Source organism: Phocoena sinus, chromosome 1, assembly GCF_008692025.1.
Source record: "Phocoena sinus isolate mPhoSin1 chromosome 1, mPhoSin1.pri, whole genome shotgun sequence".
In the NCBI taxonomy this organism is placed as follows: Eukaryota; Metazoa; Chordata; class Mammalia; order Artiodactyla; family Phocoenidae; genus Phocoena; species Phocoena sinus.
In genome coordinates this window covers 147,828,738-147,847,880 of record NC_045763.1, presented here as the reverse complement: position 1 = coordinate 147,847,880, position 19,143 = coordinate 147,828,738, and the positions used below count along the sequence as shown (strand labels likewise).

Below are 19,143 nucleotides of genomic sequence, written 5' to 3'. Positions count from 1 at the left end.
AGGAAATGATAGCAAAGATCAATAAAACTAAAAGCTGGTTCTTTGAGAAGATAAACAAAATTGATAAACCATTAGCCACACTCATCAAGAAAAAAAGGCAGAAGACTCAAATAATCAGAATTAGAAATGAAAAAGGAGAAGTTACAACAGACACCACAGAAATACAAAGCATCCTAATAGACTACTACAAGCAACTCTATGCCAATAAAATGGACAACCTGGAAGAAATGGACAAATTCTTAGAAAGAGAAGAAAAAGAAATAAAAGGAATCCAAATTGGAAAAGAACAAGCAAAGCTGTCACTGTTTGCAGATAACATGCCACTATACAGAGAATCCTAAAGATGCTACAAGAAAACTACTACAGCCAATCAATGAATTTGGTAAAGTAGCAGGATACAAAATTAATGCACAGAAATCTCTTTCATTCCTATACACTAATGATGAAAAATCTGAAAGAGAAATTAAGGAAACATTCCCACGTACCACTGCAACAGAAAGAATAAAATATCTAGGATTAAACCTACCTAAGGAGATAAAGGACCTGTCTGCTGAAAACTATAAGACACTGATGAAAGAAATTAAAGACGATACAAACAGATGGAGAGATATACTGTGTTCTTGGATTGGAAGAATCAATGTTGTGAAAATGACTATACTACCCAAAGCAATCTACAGATTCAGTGCAATCCCTATCAAACTACCAATGGCATTTTTCACAGAAGTAGAACAAAAAGTTCACAATTTGTACAGAAACACAAAAGACGCCGAATAGCCAAAGCAATCTTGAGAATGAAAAACAGAGCTGGAGGAATCAGGCTCCCTGACTTAGACTATGCTACAAAGCTACGGTAATCAAGATAGTATGGTACTGGCACAAAAACAGAAATATAGATCAATGGAACAGGATAGAGAACCCAGAGATAAACCCATGCACATATGGTCACCTTATCTCTGATAAAGGAGGCAAGATTTTACAGTGGAGAAAAGACAGCCTCTTCAATAAGTGGTTCTGGGAAAACTGGACAGCTACATGTAAAAGAATGAAATTAGAACACTGCCTAACACCATACACAAAAATAAACTCAAAGTGGATTAAAGATCTAAATGTAAGTTCAGATACTATAAAACTCTTAGAGGAAAACATAGGTAGAACACTCTGTGACGTAAACCACAGCAAAATCCTTTTGGACCCACCTCCTAGAGAAATGGAAATAAAAACAAAAATAAACAAATGGGACCTAATGAAACTTAAAAGCTTTTGCACAGCAAAGGAAACCATAAACAAGACGAAAAGACAACCCTCAGAATGGGAGAAAATATTTGCCAACAAAGCAACTGACAAAGGATTAATCTCCAAAATAAAGAAGCAGCTCAATATGAAAAAAACAAACAAACCAATCCAAAAATGGACAGAAGACCTAGAAAGACATTTCTCCAAAGAAGATATACAGATTGCCAACAAACACATGAAAGGATCCTCAACATCACTGATCATTAGAGAAATGCAAATCAAAACTACAATGAAGTATCACCTCACACTGGTCAGAATGGCCAGCATCAAAAAATCTACAAATAATAAATGCTGGAGAGGGTGTGGAGAAAAGGGAACCCTCTTGCACTGTTGGTGGGAATGTAAATTGATACAGCCACTGTGGAGAACAGTATGGAGGTTACTTGAAAACTAAAAATAGAACTACCATATGAGCCAGCAATCCCACTGCTGGGCATATAACCCTGATGAAACCATAATTCAAAAAGAGACGTGTACCACGATGTTCATTGCAGCACTATTTACAATAGCCAGGACATGGAAGCAACCTAAGTGTTCATTGACAAATGAATGGATAAAGAAGATGTGGCACATATATACAATGGGATATTACTCAGCCATAAAAGGAAACGAAATTGAGTTACTTGTAGTGAGGTGGATGGACCTAGAGTCTGCCATGCAGAGTGGGGTAAATCAGAATAAGAAAAACAAATACCATAGGCTAACACATATATATGGAATCTGAAAAAAAATGGTTCTGAACCACGTAGTGGCAGAATAGGAATAAAGATGCAGATGTAGAGAATGGACTTGAGGACGTGGGGAGGGGGAAGGGTAAGCTGGGAAGAAGTGAGAGAGTAGCACTGACATATATACGCTACCAAATGTAAAATAGCTAGTGGGAAGCAGCCGCATAGCACAGGGAGATCAGGTCGGTGCTTTGTGACCACCTAGAAGGGTGGGATAGGGAGGGTGGGAGGGAGATGCAAGAGGAAGGGAATGTGGGGATATATGTATACATATAGCTGATTCACTTTGTTGTATAGCAGAAACTAATGCAACATTGTAAAGCAATTATACATGGCTAATGTCTGGGCATAACTTCTTGTTTTTGGTAGCAGGATCTGGTCCTCAACTCCAGCCTCATATTCAGGTAGCACTGTTACCATTCCTGCCACCTTCTCCCTCACCCTCATTGCCCCTCCCTTACAATATCATTCTCTGCTCCATCCTCTGTGACAATATTACTGAGCCAGCTTTGAATAGGCTGTAATGTCATATCAGTTCTACACCTGGATGCCTGGCTTTCACAAATAACGAAAAGCTAGGAGATTAAAGCACTCACTCATCATTGACTGGTGGGTGACTTCATTTTTAACAAATGAGTTAGATGCTAATTGTCATGGCTCTTCTGACTGAAAGAAAAATCTTGAAGAAGATGACATTTTAGTTGCTGCTTGAGCAGTGGGGGAAGAAAGAATAGGGGATATTTGAAGCTTAAGATTCATTCTCAACTAATAGTTGAGTATTATATGGAAGGCATTGGTGGTAGAAAAATTTAGTTCCTGTTTAACTCCAAATGACTGGTGTAGAGAGATAATGCAAAAGTTGAAAGAAAAGAGATTGCTGAGGATTGGAGAAGTTGGAGAAGGTTTTGTCTGTTCTCACTCTACCAAATCTCCCTGGATGATTTTATGTATTCTCTTGAGATCAGATTCTCTTGAGAACCTGGTAGTTCATCATAACAAAGTTTCATGGAGTTTCTGGAATATATCATAATCTCCTGTCTCTATATGCACATGCTGTTTATTCTGCCTGGAATAGTATTAAGTTGGCTAATTCTTAAAATATAATCACAGCAGCCATTACTTTCAGAAAAACTTACTTGATCCTTCAACACTGGGTTAAGTATTTCTATAGTTCTCATAGTCCTTGTTCTTCCCCAATCATAACCGTTATTGCACCATGTTGTAACTGCCTTCACTAGACTGTTCAAGGAAGACAGGAAATGGGTATGTGATAATGCCTGGTATATGGCTGCTGCTCCAAAAATACTTGTTGGTTGAATGAATGAGTGGGATTTGGTAGAGAGGACACTTGGTCACTCCAGGCAAGGGGAAGAGGGCAAACAAAAACAAGGCATGGGGTAATGCATATAGCTGATTCTGAGGCAGTGAGTGGAATCATTTGATTGGAGTGTAATATTGAAAAGAGAGGCTGCAGCTTTCAATGTCAGGAAGTCCAGAGTTTGTTTAATAATAAAAGGCCATTGAAGCTTTTAGAGATAAGAAGAATAATATACATTCTCATAAATTTGATTAAGTGATAGACCTGTGCTTGGGAAATAAGTTTTTCTAATTCTTGTTTTAAAATTTTTGTAATACTTTTCAATGGACTTAAACATATGATAACTGCCTCTTTTAAACATATGATAACTGCCTCTTTTATAGACTCGTCTTTTAAGATTGTACCCACATAATTTATAGGGAAAGTTTTAGAAGATTTTAATACTCTTGAATAAATTGAACAACTCATTAAACTGTACAATTTGTTTTTCTTATAAACTGAACTGTTGTGAACTATGAAAAATTTTAAATGTAATTCAAATAAGGCAGTAATCTAACACATGTATAGGGGTTTCCTTCTTGTTTGTAACTTGAAGAAGAATAAATGCTTACAGCTGTGACTTTTTTTCCCCTCTAGTATCTCCAGAGGCAGTTGGATTTTTGTCAGCTGTTGGGGTGTTTATTATCTTGATGCTGCTCCTTTTTCTCTATATTAATAAGAAGTTCTGTTTTGAAAATGTTGGCGGGTTTCCAGATCTTGGTTCAGGATACAGTACAAAGAAGAATTCACAAGATAAAATTTGTAAGTATCATATCGCTGTTTTCCCTTGTTTGGTCTTTCTGTCTGTACTATTTATTACTTTCTTTAAAAATATATATATATAATAAAAAGCTTGATTTTGACATGTAGTAAACTAACCTTGAGCCACTATTCTGAGAGTAAAAGATGTATTAAGTAAATTATGTTCAGTTATCTTTTTATTGCCCATGAATTGCTATCATAGTGCATAAAGATGAACTGTATACCATCATTGAATGACACTTTTATTTTTCAAATATAAGGTATGCTTTTGAGCCTGTTATATGAACACATATGCTTTAAGAAGAAGGATATATCTTATTACATTTTATGCTTTAATCCATTGTCCAAATAGTTCCCTAGAGAGCTTTTTTCCCGTGTCCCTAGAAGGCTTTTGAAAGTATTCACCCTTTATCTTTACATGCTGTTGAATTCTCAGTGATGAATAATTTTATTGTTTGGAGAATGTGGTTTTCCCTGGTAACTTAGCGTATAAAGTCTGATTATGAAAATTAGTGTTCCTCTCCCTCCCTTGGCACCACAGGCATATTATATGACTTAGTGTTACTAGATAGCAGGAAAGATGAGGGCTGTGAAACTGTTCTTTCTCTTATGAAAACACTTTATATTTTAAAATAATTACAAGAGTTCTTTATTTGCTATTTCCAAAGACTGGCTTATGTAAATGATAACAGGAGTAAGTTGAAAATTGTAAAAGTAAGACATTAATTGAGAAGAATTGTAAGGAACACTAGAAGAGAAACCTTGCTTTTCTTGTCCATGAATATATGTTGAAGAGGTGCTTTTCTCTTATTTCTCATAACTTAAAAAGTGATAGCCTCATTGTTTATGAAAATCTTATTATCGAATTACATCATGCAGCTTTTGCATTAGGAAACTATAGTACTTTATGTGGTTTTGGTTTGATCAAGTTTAATGTTTCTCCTACGTCACTTCAGTCCTGTTTTTTCATCATTTGTGTAGAATGAACTGGTTAAAGATACCTCTTTTAGCAGCCTCCAGTAATTTTGTGTTTTAGCATTTTTGGTAAAAAATGCTTTTACCCTTTACACTCTTAAAAATTATTGAGGACCCCAAAGAGCTTTTGTTTATGTGAGTTATAGCTATTGGTATGTACCAAATTAGAAGTTAAAGGCTAAGAAAATTTTAAAATATTTTTTATCGATTTATTTTAAAATACCCAACAATAAGCCTATTACATGTTAATATAAATGTATTAATTTTAAAAACTATATATTTTCTAAAACCAAAAAAAAAAAGTTTGGTGAGAAGAGTGACATTGTTTTACATTGCAAATCTCTTTAATGACTGGCACAGAAGAAGGAAGCAACTGGATTCTCACATCTGCTTCTGCATTCAGTCTGTCATATGGCCTCTGGAAAATCCAAGTGCTCATTTGTGAGTGAATGAAAATGAAAAGTTACATATTCTCTTACTCTTATTGTAAAAATAGTTTTGACCTTGAGGATCCATTGGAAAGGTCTCGGGGACCTTATTAATTTTTCTGAGGCTGTTTCTTATTCACTTATTAAATAAGAGTAATAATATTTACCTCCTAGAGTTATTGTAAGATCAAGTAAGATAAAATTTGTGAATCACAATGCCTTACATGTAATAGCAACTCTGCAAATGTTCACCCTCTGCTCTTCCCTATTCTAACCTCTATGCAAAATTGTTTAGATATGTAAACAAATATATATTTAGGGGAATATATAGGGGAAACCCTTAATATATTTTTTATTTTGAAATGATATTGGTACTTTATTAATAAGATAGGGTAGTTCCCATACATAGACTATTAATAAATAAACTAAAAAGTACATAATAAAAATCCTTTTTATACTTCTTCTTGCAGGTATAGAATAAAAACTCAATAGTATTTGAGGGGAAAATATTGTCTTGCTGCTGTTATGATAGCTGTGGAGTGGGAAAAAGTCATTACGTTTAAACCAAGTGGTTTGATTTTTTTTTTTGAAGCGTCTTTACTTCAACATATTTCTTCCATTGCATAAGCATTTACAGAAAAATTAAAAGATACAATGTGAAATATTGATATTGGGCTAATGAATAGCACCATTTAAGTAAATGTTAAATTCAGACTTGAAAGTGGTTGATTTTTTGAGAAGAGAAAATTCCATTTTTGCACCTTTTAGGAACAAGGAATTAGAAAATGGCATTTTTCAAAAATTTTCAGCAGAATCTGCCTTCAGTGTCCTCTCTGGTGGACACAATCAGTAATGCTGTGGAAGATTTGACCACTGCTGTGGGGGAAGTGAGCTATGCTTTCACTGACTCGGTTGCTGAACAGGTAGCAAGTATGATAAGTGGCTTCCGCCCAGAAGAGGAAAGCCCTGCAGCAACAGAAGCTGTAGATACTTCTAAACGAGAAAATACCACGTTACCAGAAGTCTCTAAAAACACTAATTGTCAGAAAACACAATTCGATTTAGAGCACCAAGCAAATCGAATAAATAGCTATAATACTTCAGTTTCACAAAAGCAAGATCAAGGAATGAATGAAGAAGGAGTATTTAAACATATTAATAATAGGCAACAGACACTATCAAAATATCAAGAAACCGATACTGCTGGTGATTCTTCTTTGAAAGGCCAGATGAGTGATGGTAGGATATCAGTTAGCAAGCAGTATGCAAGGGCTGGATCTACTTGCCAAGAACTTGAAAGTACTGACAGATGTAGAAAATATGGATTAGGAATTTCCAATAATGGTAAGCATGACCTAAAGGAGGTAAGATTTCAAGAAATGCAAGAAAATTATTTAAAGAAGGCTGAAAAACATATTAAAAGTAAAGGATCCAAAGGGAATAAGTGTTCAGGAAGTGAATGTTCTCCAAAAGGTGTTTTGGGAAGCAATAGACATATGATACAGAAATCCATTAAGAAAAAAGACATACATCCAGCAGCATCAACTAATTCTAAAGGTAAGTGTTATGGAAAATCAAAGAACAAATAAATCCAACAAAATACTACAAAGTGAAAGGAGACATAAAAACAAAGAAAAACGAAGCCATTTCTGCCAAAAAAGGAACAGCAAAGAGTAAAGATGAAAAATATTCTGAGATAATACCAGAAAAAGGTGAGGTCTCCTAATGTGAGTTTGAGTGATAAAATTTTCTCTTGATTTTTTACGTTAGGAAAACATCCAAATTTCTAAATTTTTCTATACATGTCTGTATATCTAATTTAAGACTTTCTTGAATCCTCTTACTGGGAGACATTTTTAAAGTCATACAGTTTTTTCTCACAGTCATTTCAAAAGCATTCATGTTATTTGTATACCTCTAATTTAGTTACTGCCCCTGGTCCCTGCATTATTTGGCCAATTTTAAGGGCCTTAATTTTACTTAATGCCCATTTATTTTTCAATCAGAAATTCTGTGGTTTTCTTAAGTAGTGTGCATACTTTAATTGGAATTTATTTGGTGTGCTACAGTTAGATTTAAAAATTTTATATTTTTGTAACCAACCCTTAATCCCTTTATACCGTGTTGCTCTTCACATCTTTCCTAGTAAGAATGTACCAAACGTTTTATGTTTTTCCTTGAGAGCAATAGATTTTTATCTTATTGAATAACATGCTTCAGGATATGTATCTATTCATTTAGCCATACATTAAGAGTTTTATATGACATATGTTTCCAATGTGTATACATGAACAATCTATTATTATTCATGAGTTCTCTATGTAGAATTAAGATTCCAACTAAGCAGTTACAGTTTTCATCCACAATATTTGTGACAATTTTTAAAACAATTAGCTGACAGTTACTTGGTTTTGGTTGCAGAATTGCTTCATATCGCTAGTTAGTACACCTGGTTATCCTTTAGTCATTTTCATTAATTGCTGATCTGATCACAAGGCCAGAAGTACACTGGCTTTTATTTATAAAAGATACATACAGAATTTTAATGTATATTTACATTCTCATAAAATAACCAAAATACTGAGTAGCAGTAGAAATGAAGAAGACTGTTTCAGTTCTGCTACATGACTTTGTGCATAATAGGGTCTGCTATTTATCAATTATATGAATGTTTTTTAAATGATATAATAGAGGCTGATCCAGGATGGATGAGCTAAGTAAAAAGGAATGCCAATTTTTGGAAATACCTCCATTTTGAAGTCTATTCTTGTAGCAGTTTTTTGAATGTCAGATTCAGTGTTTTTTTTGGTAGCCTTGGTTTAGTTTTGGTAGCCTTATTACTTGAAGTAGCAAAAATTAAAAGAGAAATAAAATTAAGAAGAATAGTTTACATATTATTTTATTCATAAAATAACAGTAGAATGGATGCTAGTAATAAATACTGCAGTAGCAATACAGAATTTTAAATTTTGTTTTGATTTGTTTTCATTAAGAAACATGTGCTACCTAAAAGAAATCAAATATTTCTGAAGTATTCTAGATTATAGTCAGTACTAAACTGAAACATGTTATGTTCTAAAATCGTTTTGAAAATCATTTGACCCGTATGGATTGTCCCTTCATTAGCTGAACTATAATGTTGCTAGTACCTGTGTCCTAGGTTCTGACAGAGCTTACAAGGTATAATAAGAGGAAGAAGTTTCCTTCTCTGTTCCTGAATGCAGGGCTACTTTAGGTAATATTTTGTAGTAGGTGAATTTCTAGTTACCCTCCTCAGAACTCTCCTGCTGCCTTAAGACCACCACCATGGTATCCCACAAGTGCTAAACCCTGGGAGTCAGAATGCCTAGGTTCTAGACTAGATCTGCCATCTCAGCAGATGCCATCTCTGTCCAATAGAACTTTCTGCAATGATGGAAAAGTTCTACATATCTATATTGCTTCATACAGTAACCACTGTCTGCATGTAGCTATTGAGCACTTGAAACGTGGTTAGTAGCACTGGAGAACTAGATTTTAAATTTTATTGTTTCTACTTAGTTTAAATAGCTGCATGTGGTTGGTGACTACTAAATTGGACAGTGCAGAATATAACATCAGTCATAGTTTCACCCTTTGATGGTTTTATTTTGCTGAATTAAAAAGCAGGACTTAGACTAGTGACGTCCAAGCTCCCTTACTTCTAACTGTAAGCATTCAATTTCTATCCCATATTTTAAAATTACTCATTCTGTGTCTCCCCACCTGAATTTCAAACATTGATTTGTCTACTGCAGATGACCTTAGCTGAGTATAATGAGAGAAAATATCTAGACTGAACTAATAAATTCTGACTGCTGTGGTCTCTTTATCCTTCTAGAGTTGTTTATAATTCTGAGAAGGTTGCATCATGGTCTGAATGAATCTCAACATGATGCAGTTTCAAAATTTTTACCTTAAAAAAATGGTAATAGTGCTTTTTTTTTTTTTTTTTTTTTTTTTTTTTTTGCGGTACACGGGCCTCTTACCGCTGTGGCCTCTCCCACTGTGGAGCACAGGCTCCGGACGAGCAGGCTCAGCGGCCATGGCTCACGGGCCCAGCCGCTCCGCGGCACATGGGATCCTCCCGGACTGGGGCACGAACCTGCGTCCCTTGCATCGGCAGGCGGACCCCCAACCACTGCGCCACCAGGGAAGCCCCACTGGTGCTTTTTAAAATAATATAAAATTAATTAATTTACCTTCTGAAAAATTTATTTGAAATTTGGGTATATTTAAGTAGAATTTTCATAGTAAGTCTGCCTTTCACAGATAGTGTGTTAAGCTTGGTGTATATGCTTCCAGACGTTTTTGTATGTACGTGTAAACTTATACTGCATGTATGTGTATATATGTTGCATGTAGGCATACGTATGTTAATCTCTTTTCTTCTCTTTTCTCTTAACATGAGAAAAGCTTCTCTTTTCTCTTAACATGATGTGGTAGTTATTCTTTCCCTGTTAGTACTTGTAAGTTCACCTCCTCATTTTTAATGACTGTATAGGATATCATTGCATAGATGTATCATAATTTACTTAACCAAGGCTCAGCGATGCACATTTAGCTCATATTTTATTTTTGTTTTCCTTTGCTGTTAAACACAGTGCAGTAAATTTTCTCAAATACATATCATTGCTCACTTGTTAGTTATTCCTCAGGCTGAATTCTTAGAAATGGAATCGGTAAATTCCTAGAAGTGGGTCAAAGACTATGCAGATTAGAAAGTTTGATATGTATAGCCAGATTGTTCTCTAGAAAAGTTGTACCACTTATAATTCCATCAATAGTGTATGTCTGTCCATTTCTTTGTTCTGCTTCTAACACTGAGCGTCATCAGTTACGAAAATTTTGACTAAGATGATAACCAGAAACGTCTCTTGTAGCATGAATTATTTGAATCAGGTCCATATGTATTGGCAATACTTATAACTTCCTTTGTGTGCTACTGATGCTTTAAAAATAATTGTGTAAGACGGAGAGCCTTATTACTCTGTTTTCCTGTACCGTGGTTGGAAAATCCCTATGACTAATATTATTTATATAATTCAAATATACAAGTCAGTTTTTTCTATGAAAACATAAAAAATCTAAAGCTTGGGCTTCTTAAATGAAAAACTATTTTTCTAAAGCTGAAAATTCAGATTGTGTGTATGTGTATATATATGTTTATATATATATATGTGTGTGTGTGTATGAATATATGTGATACATATATAAGCATGTAACATGTATGTAACTATAGCAAAATCGCTACATTTTATTGCGTTATATTTTGATCTGCTCTCCTTGTCGTTCCAAATAGATAACTCCTACATTGACAAAGATGAGCGTGGTTCATCCTCTGAAAGTGAAGATGAAGCACTGGGTAAATATCATGAGGCCTTATCCAGAACACACAATTCCAGACTACCATTGGCAGATGCTAGACAAAGGAGCTATACTTGGGAAACGAGACAGAAATACAGCCCTCTCTCTGCAGAGTATGATGGATACAGTAGCGAAGCATCAATAGATGAAGGTAAGATAGGTTACGTTTTTGTTTTTGTTTTTTTTACACTATAGTATTTGATTATTTGTTTCTAAAACTCTAGGTGTCTGTGGTTGTACAATAAATAAGAGATAGCATATATGGTAGGGTCACATTTCTGGGAATATAATTTATTCAAATTCAAATCTTTGGGCTCAAGCCAAAAACCAAAACTAAAACCAAAACACCCAAAAGCAAAACACCAAATAATTTAGATACAGTGGTAATTCTAGCTCTCTTTTCATAATGAACATATGCCTAGCAATCGTGAGATGGGAAGTGTGAATCTGCTGTTGTCTCACATGGAATCAGTTCCTAAATACCTGTTACAGGAACTGATATGGTCTAAGAATCTCACAGTGTTGAATATGATTCTAGTGTGTAAATGAATGCTTTTTCATTCAGTATGGGCCCTAACACGAGCCAGATACTTCATGTGGCATGAAGCAGAAGGATTGGTGATCTCTTCCATGTAGGAGGAAAAACTGTCTGGGATAGATTTATTGAGAGCCAGTACTGTATAGTACGAGACTTTAAGGGAAATTTAAGGAATTTTCAAGGATTTTTTTGTCCCCTGTTGATTTTTGCCTCATGTGCCGACATTGACATTAGAAGTCAACCTATGCAGAAGATACAGGTCCACTCTCAAGTGTTTTTATATCTTTCTAAGAGAGAAATAAAAAAGGTTTTACCATTACCGAAAGCATTTTTATTTCCACATCTAAGTAAGTTGTTTGTGTGCTTGATACAATGTGTGACTACTCCTAGTAATTATTATATTTATGCCCAGATATGAAGAAAAGAGCAATATATTTTAAATAGCATTTTTATTATTATATCAAATACAAACTAACCTTAATATTGTAGCTGTGGTTTGTGTTTTGGGGCCTATTACTATTGATGACTTACTCTGGCACATACAGCTGTCAAAGGAGTTAAATTTTTGTACTTGGCTTCGTGCTAACTAAAGATTGATATACCTCCCTTTTATTTCTTCTAGTACATAGTACAGTAAGAAATTAATCAAATATGGAAGGCTCATTATGAGATGCTAGGAAAGAAATAAAAAATATTAGACATGGACTCTACCCTCAAAATTACCTTTCTTAGTACTAGAGAAAATAAGACATGTGCTTACAAAGATAACTAAATAATGTAAACCCTGGCTCATGAATAGTAGAGCAGAAAGAGAATGGGTCTTAAAGCCTGATCCTTGTTCACATTCTGGCCCTGTGACTTACCATATTAGCGGGCGAAACCTTGGGCAGTGTACTTAATGGGCAGTGTACTTGATAGTTTCTAGGTTTGTTTCATTGTCTCTAAGTGTGACTAATACCTTGCTGATAGGGTTGTCATGGACATCAAATGGTATGTGTGGTGTTTTTAGCGTAGTGTCTGGCGCGTGATAGGTAAGTGATCAGTAAATGGTAGTCATAGTTATGGGTGGTGAAGCATTGATGGTGATGATAGTGAGTAGCTGCTAGCAAGCCCTGAGTGTGTGGTCTGTGACCCTAGACACTTCCCTTTCTGCAGCTTCAGTTTAGGGTTTTATTTTTCCCTGCTCACTCCTTCTTCTGCCTCTCTGCTTCTTCCTTGTAGTCCTATTATTCTCGCGTGGCTCAACAATCTGTGGGAAAAGGGGTGAAGAGAGAAGCATAATCTCAGTGGCTCTTCTGTTCCTGCCCTCACCTCTGGAATCACCCTCTCATTTCATTTCACCTATATATTTAGGACCCACTTGTACTTTTCTACCATTTCTACCCTAAATCATTTGATAAAGCACCCAGGGTAGATTGATTTTAGGCATTCTGAAATTATTTATTTCATAAACATTTGTTGAAAGTTTTTTTATGTGCCATACTAGATCCTGTGGATGTAAAGATGAATAAAAACAAGCTTGTTTTAAAGAGCCCACAGACTGGAGGAGGATGCCCAGTGAGTACATGTGTAATGTAGTGTGTTAAGAGGTCTGCCAGTTACATGAACAACGTAATGTAGAAATACAGAGGAGGAGGACTGAGACTTTGTTTGGGAGGTGGCGAAAGGGGGTCTGATGTATGATGCAGTCTTCACAGGATAGGTGAACTAGACTTGAGGGAGAACTGTTCAACCACCATGTAATAGTAATTGCAGGAAAGCAGAAGACAGTGTGTTTCAGTGTCTTTAACCTAGGATCTGTGCTGAATGCCATGCTCACGAGTTTGGATGTTGTCTTATAGGGAATGTAGAACCCTGGAAGGTTTTTAAGTTGGATAGTGTGGCACTTTTAGGTCAGTGTGTTTAAGAAAGATTATTTAACTACTGTAATAGAAGATGAATTGGAGGTAGGAACTACTGGAGGCAAAAGGACTGGTTAGATAAACAGTGATGAGATCCTCATTAGCAATGTTAATTGAGGGACAAAGTATTTGTAGATTGAGGGGTAGTCTCAGAATATCCTGGTGAGTGACTGAACATATGCAATGAGTAAGGAATTAAGATTGTTTAATTAGTTTAGAAAGCATAAGAGAAGTAAGTTTGTAGGAGGGAGATAATTTAGTTTCAGTTGTGCTGAATTTGAGGTGTCTGTGGAATATCCAGGTAGAGATGGATATCCTTGTTGTTAAAATACTGTCATTGGGATTTAGGATGGGGAGATGATCAAGTGGTAATGTAAGATAACAGTAGACTAGGAGGATAGTTTTTTGTATCACAGATTATTGCTAATTGAAAAATCAGAGATTGCTGTGAGTGCAAAATACACTCAACAGCAATCAGTGGAGTTGGGGAAGAATAGGAAAACTTGATTAGAAAGGGAGATTTCAGAGCTCCAGATTTTAGAGAAAAGCAATTTCAAGTGATAGTAAGTTCTGAACATGCCCACAGGCAAAGATGCAGAAGTACGTATAAAATGCTAAAAAGTTTTAAGGAAGAGAGTGAATTACCATCCATTGGGGAAGATGTGAGGGAACATCCATGAAAATGGCAATTGGGTTCAGCTTTGAAGAATGGGTATAAAGTTGAAAAGAATAAGCAGAGGTATTTTAGATAGAGGGAAGTTCATAAACGCCAGAGTACGCAGTGGTAAAATGCAGGGACTATTTCAGGACAAGAGAAAAGTCCTCTTGGCTCTAACATAGGTGTATGTATGTATATGTGTGTGTGTGTATGTGTGTATATAAATATATATATGTATATGTATCATATATATACTGTATATCAGTATACACACACACACACACATATATATGTAAAATAAAAAGGAAAGAGGTGAGGTCTAAAGCCTGGAGTGCCTCACTGAGTAGAAGTTTGGATTTAATTTGTTAACCAGTGAAAACTCACTAAAAGTTTTTCACCGAGAAAGCATGACCAGGGATGTGCTTTAGAAAGAGTAATGTAGCAACAGGAAGGCTATAGGAAAAGACACCAATTAAGGAGGTCTTTGGAGTCATCTATGTGGGAAATGGTAAAAATCTGAATTGAAGTAGTGGCAAGAGGAGTATAGGAGGATAGGAGAGACATTACAGAGGTGCAATTTACTGGATTTAGGAACTAAATGTATTTGGAACATTAGAAAGAAGGAAGGAAGTGTCAAAGATGACGCTAGTTTCCAGCAAGTATGACTAGGAAGATGATGAGGTCATTAACATAAATAAGAAATCCAGAGAGGGATGGTTTCTTCTTGGATAATGGGTTGGGGTGGAAGATAAAAGTGGTTTTGTGTATATGGTAAGGCAGAATATTTAGGCAACTGGAAATGGCTGTGGATCTTGAAATCATGAATGGAGTTTGGGAGAAGGTTTTTTCAGATTGTATATACTTAGAGATAGGAACCAAGGGAAGGGATTAAATTGTTGAGGGAGAATGTATGGAGAGAAAAGATAAGAGAGTCATTTCCTTTCATTAACAGAGAATTAAGGATGTCACTTAAACAGAGAAGAGAAAGTAACAACCATAAAGTGGGGAATCAGGAGGATGTTGCGTTTCATCAGACACGGAAGGAGAGTTTTGAATGCTACACCACAGAGAAACTGGGGAGGATGAGAATTCAGACAAGTCCCTTTGTCCAGTAGAAGATGATCAGTTACTTTCAGTGTACAGTTTAGTAATGTAGAATCATACATGAGATTGAAGGTGGTTAGGAGAGAATAAGTGGAAGAGAGTGTACATTTGCTGCCTGCACTTTCATACCGCTTGTTCTGTATCAACTTTCAGAGTCAAGAAAGAGAGGTAGTTGAAGGGGTTCACCTTCTCCCTCCAACCCAACAATAGTAACCCTCCTCTGGTATATATTTGGGAAGGATGGGAATTTGCTTCTAATACACATTTGAGTCTCTGTCAGGTGGTTGTGCCTCTGCATAGTTGACTCAGGAGAAGTACTGCTCACTTCATGTCCGGTCACCTAAGAGGGCTACTGAGTATAGTTCTCTTATAGGATTTGGTTCATTCTCCTGAGGTACAAGGAAAGGGATCAGTAGAGTAGGTTATGCTTCTCCTTACTGCTCTGACCCTTTATTCTGCATACTATTCTGCAGGTTTATGAAGGTAACACTTGACTAATGTGGGTTGAGGTGACTAAAGGGAATTATAAGGTAGAAGGAAAAATATTTTTAAATGTACATTTTTTACATGACATATTGTTACCTCATTAGGGCTGGTAAAGAACCATTACCCCATTTCTCAAACTCTGAATAATTCTAGTAGAGAAGCTTTGGAACAGCCAATATTGGAAATATCTACAAGAGTAGAGAGGGTCAGGGAGGGCCTGGATAGGGATTAGGAGGACCAGTGCAAGAGAACTTTCTGATCAAGTAGGGAGAACTACCATTCATTGAGTCAGTGTGCCTGACTCTGATAGTTTCTGTACACATTGTTATACTTAGGCTTCACTGCAACACATTGTGGTAGATAAGATTATTTCCATTTTACAGAAGTGAGAGGAGATTTTAGATCAAATAAGTAATTTTTAGCCTAAGGTCACACAGTAAGTTTATAAAGGCTGTACTTGTCAAGTCCACTGCAAAAATGAATGATGCTTTAGCTTCTGTTTGGTCATCACTGCTGCTTTAGTGTCCTCCCTAAGTCTCTTTCATTCATAATTAACCCCTTCAGTTGGGTCCTTTAGAGCAGTTTATATATTATAAATCTGAAATACAGACACTGTAGAAAAAGTAAGAAAATATTATGGCCTCTATTTGTTGATCATATTTTCTCCTCTAGGTGGCCATGTTAATCTTCCATTTTTTGGAATACAAAAGGGGATAATATCTATAAGAAATTTTTCTAGGAAAAATAAACATTAAAATAAGTTATCAAATTTCTTTGTTCACAATTTTATTTTACTTTGTTGTTCTTAAAATTAAGCAGATTTTCTGATAATCCTCTTATTCTAAAAAGGCCTAAGAGTTAGATAGTAGGTTGTGATATCTTGTTTAGGTTGGTAAGATAGAACAACCTTTGAAATTCCATTCATGCTATTTAGTACTTTCCATTTTTATATTAGATAGGAGAAGCCTATTAGATTTTATATAAACAAACTTAGTGTAAAATTATTAGAATGTCTCTGTTATTTATAGCTTTTCATTCTCAGTTCACCATAGAGATTACCAAGCTATATTTACATATGGCGGCGTAGCTATATTATTAAAAATCATATGATGTTATTTTTTTTGGTGAGTTAATTTTAAATGCTATTAAAAATAATTTCCAGCATCACTTGTGTCTTAAGGGTACAGGTAACCCATATATATACACACGCATACACTTGCCACTCTCTTTTTATGGCTGCTTCACAAGCTCCATTTTATTGATTTTGATGTTTTCTTAAAATTAGGGTCATTAAAATACATTTCTTTATTCCTTTTATTTAAATGTTACTTTTAAAATAATTTAATACTTAAGAGTAATAAATTCTTTGTTTATATTTTCTTTAAGTGTATTTTAACTGCTTTATATTGTTCTATTGATTTTCACAATTTCTGTGTGAAGAGGGTAAGTATAAAAAAATTGTGTCTGTGTTTTCCAGATGTCTTAGACACAAAAATTTTTAGTCTTAAAATAGTAAGTTATTTATATTACATGATTTATTTAGATTTTTGATAAGCCTTTTCTTTGACTTCGGGTTTTTGTTCATGAACATTTCTCCTCTGAAGAATTCTTTATTGTGTGTGTGTGTGTGTGTGTGTGTGTGTGTGTGTGTGTGTCTGCACTCTTAAGTGTGACCAGTTTGGGGAGAAATTGATCTTGAAGACTTTTCCTGCGTCTTTGTGTTTTGGAGATCTTTTTATGTGATGAGATCAATTGTTACTAGTAGTGTAGAATTCTTTTATAGTTCTACTTTTGCAGGCCACCTGTGACCTGTAAAATGAGATGTCTTTGTGCAGTTTAGGTAAAGGCATAGCCTGCTGGGTGGATGAATTAGAAAGCAGTACCACCTTTGAGCAAACAGTTCATCATGAGAATATAGTTCAGTTAGCAGATACCACCTATGTAAGAAGAAAAAGGCATTCCTTCTTCCAGGTGTAAGCTTTGGTGGACCCAACGCACACTGTACTTAAGCACCCGCCTCAGCCAGGTACTTATTGCAGTGCACAGCCTACACAGCCGTACACAGTGGTCCTAAAAACCTATTTTTATACACTTCCAGTCTTAAAATAAGCTGGTGGGATTGCTGTGTTTTCCATGGTAAATCTGTATATATCTTTCATAATTTTTTTTTGTCTCAGATACTTATCTAGTAGTGGAATGATAGAAATTAAATCATAGACATTAAATATATCCTTAATTGGCTGATTACAAAACTGACACCTAGAGACGTGCAACTTTTCTAAGATCATACAGTTCATTAGCAGCAAAACCGAGGCTCTAAGTATTTGTAACCAGAGAACAGGTCAGTGCTTTTAAAAAGAACTATTCAGTAACCAAGCGAGTAAATAAGAGAGATACACTGTAAATCGAACATGGCCTGTGTCCATTGCTAGGGGTTGAGGCATGTCTGGGAAGTGGAGGGATAATGCTAATGGCAATCTGACAGTTAATAGGACCTGACACTTTACAGGTTTCTGTTAGCAAAGCCTATAGGAACTCAGTCTCAGATACATTTAGGGAGCATTACATAGAGTCACAAATGGACTGACAATAATCTTATTACCTGAGGGCAATAATGGGTGGTTTAAACTGACTAGAACATCTGTATTTGCCGTAAGTTTAAGCTTACCAACAAGGTACATCTCCTAGGAAACTGTCCCTAATGAGGGAGGCAAGTGTGTTTGTACTTTGTGAGGTAATCTCTTTAAGGAAATGGAAAACTCAAAGCTATTTCTGAAGACTAGGCCCAAGATGGCTGTCAACTTTGGAGCCCAGGGAAGAAACCCTCACTGTTTTAGAGTATAGTAGAAATCTGGAGGATAGCATGGTGGGAAGGCCCTATGGTAAAGGAGCCCTCCAGCCAGAGGGATGTTTATTAATGTGGCTACAGCAATATATATGTTTATTGTGTTTCAGTCTCTGCTGAAGTCTTTGTATAGAACTTAATTTTATCTTCACAGAGATATTTTGATTTTATTACTTACTTATCTGTTTAATTAATTTTGAAAAAGCAGCAGCTTAGAGAGGTACATTAACATGCCCAAGGTTGCTATCTCATTGTTCTAAGAGAATTTCCTGAAGACTTTGGACACCTAGGAAAATCAAGAACCATACAACTGGGAAATATCTGGGGTTTTGGTCTCAAACTCAGATATGAAGCATATTATGCCTGCTGTATTTAGCAGAAAACTTGAGCAGCCCTTAAGGAAATACTGATGATTTATTACTTTACCTGCTAGGCTTATTCCAAAAAGCCAGAGCTGGTTTTCTGAGATACTATAAAACTTCATGATGGACTATTGTTGGAAATCACTTAGGTAAGGGGAAAGATTTGGGGAGTTGGTTCCTATGGGAAGTATTCCAATTATCTTGGGTACAGAAATCTAGAACTAGTCTCCTGTCACCTGCAGATGTGATTGTATTAAGCATACCACAGCAAAGAGCATAAGGGTCTATGCAGGTGGCACACTACCTGTGCCTGCAGTGTTA

The 19,143-nt window shown here is 35.6% G+C and overlaps 1 protein-coding gene across 1 annotated transcript in view; it reads left to right on the top strand.

Annotated features, from left to right (window-relative positions):
* Positions 1-19,143, top strand: part of SYT14 (synaptotagmin 14) — a 224,702-nt gene that overhangs the window by 71,311 nt on the left and 134,248 nt on the right. Inside the window, 2 exon segments of the mRNA XM_032644387.1 lie at positions 3,976-4,140; positions 10,864-11,079. Coding sequence (XP_032500278.1) covers positions 4,029-4,140; positions 10,864-11,079 — 328 coding nt within the window. The 5' untranslated portion in view covers positions 3,976-4,028.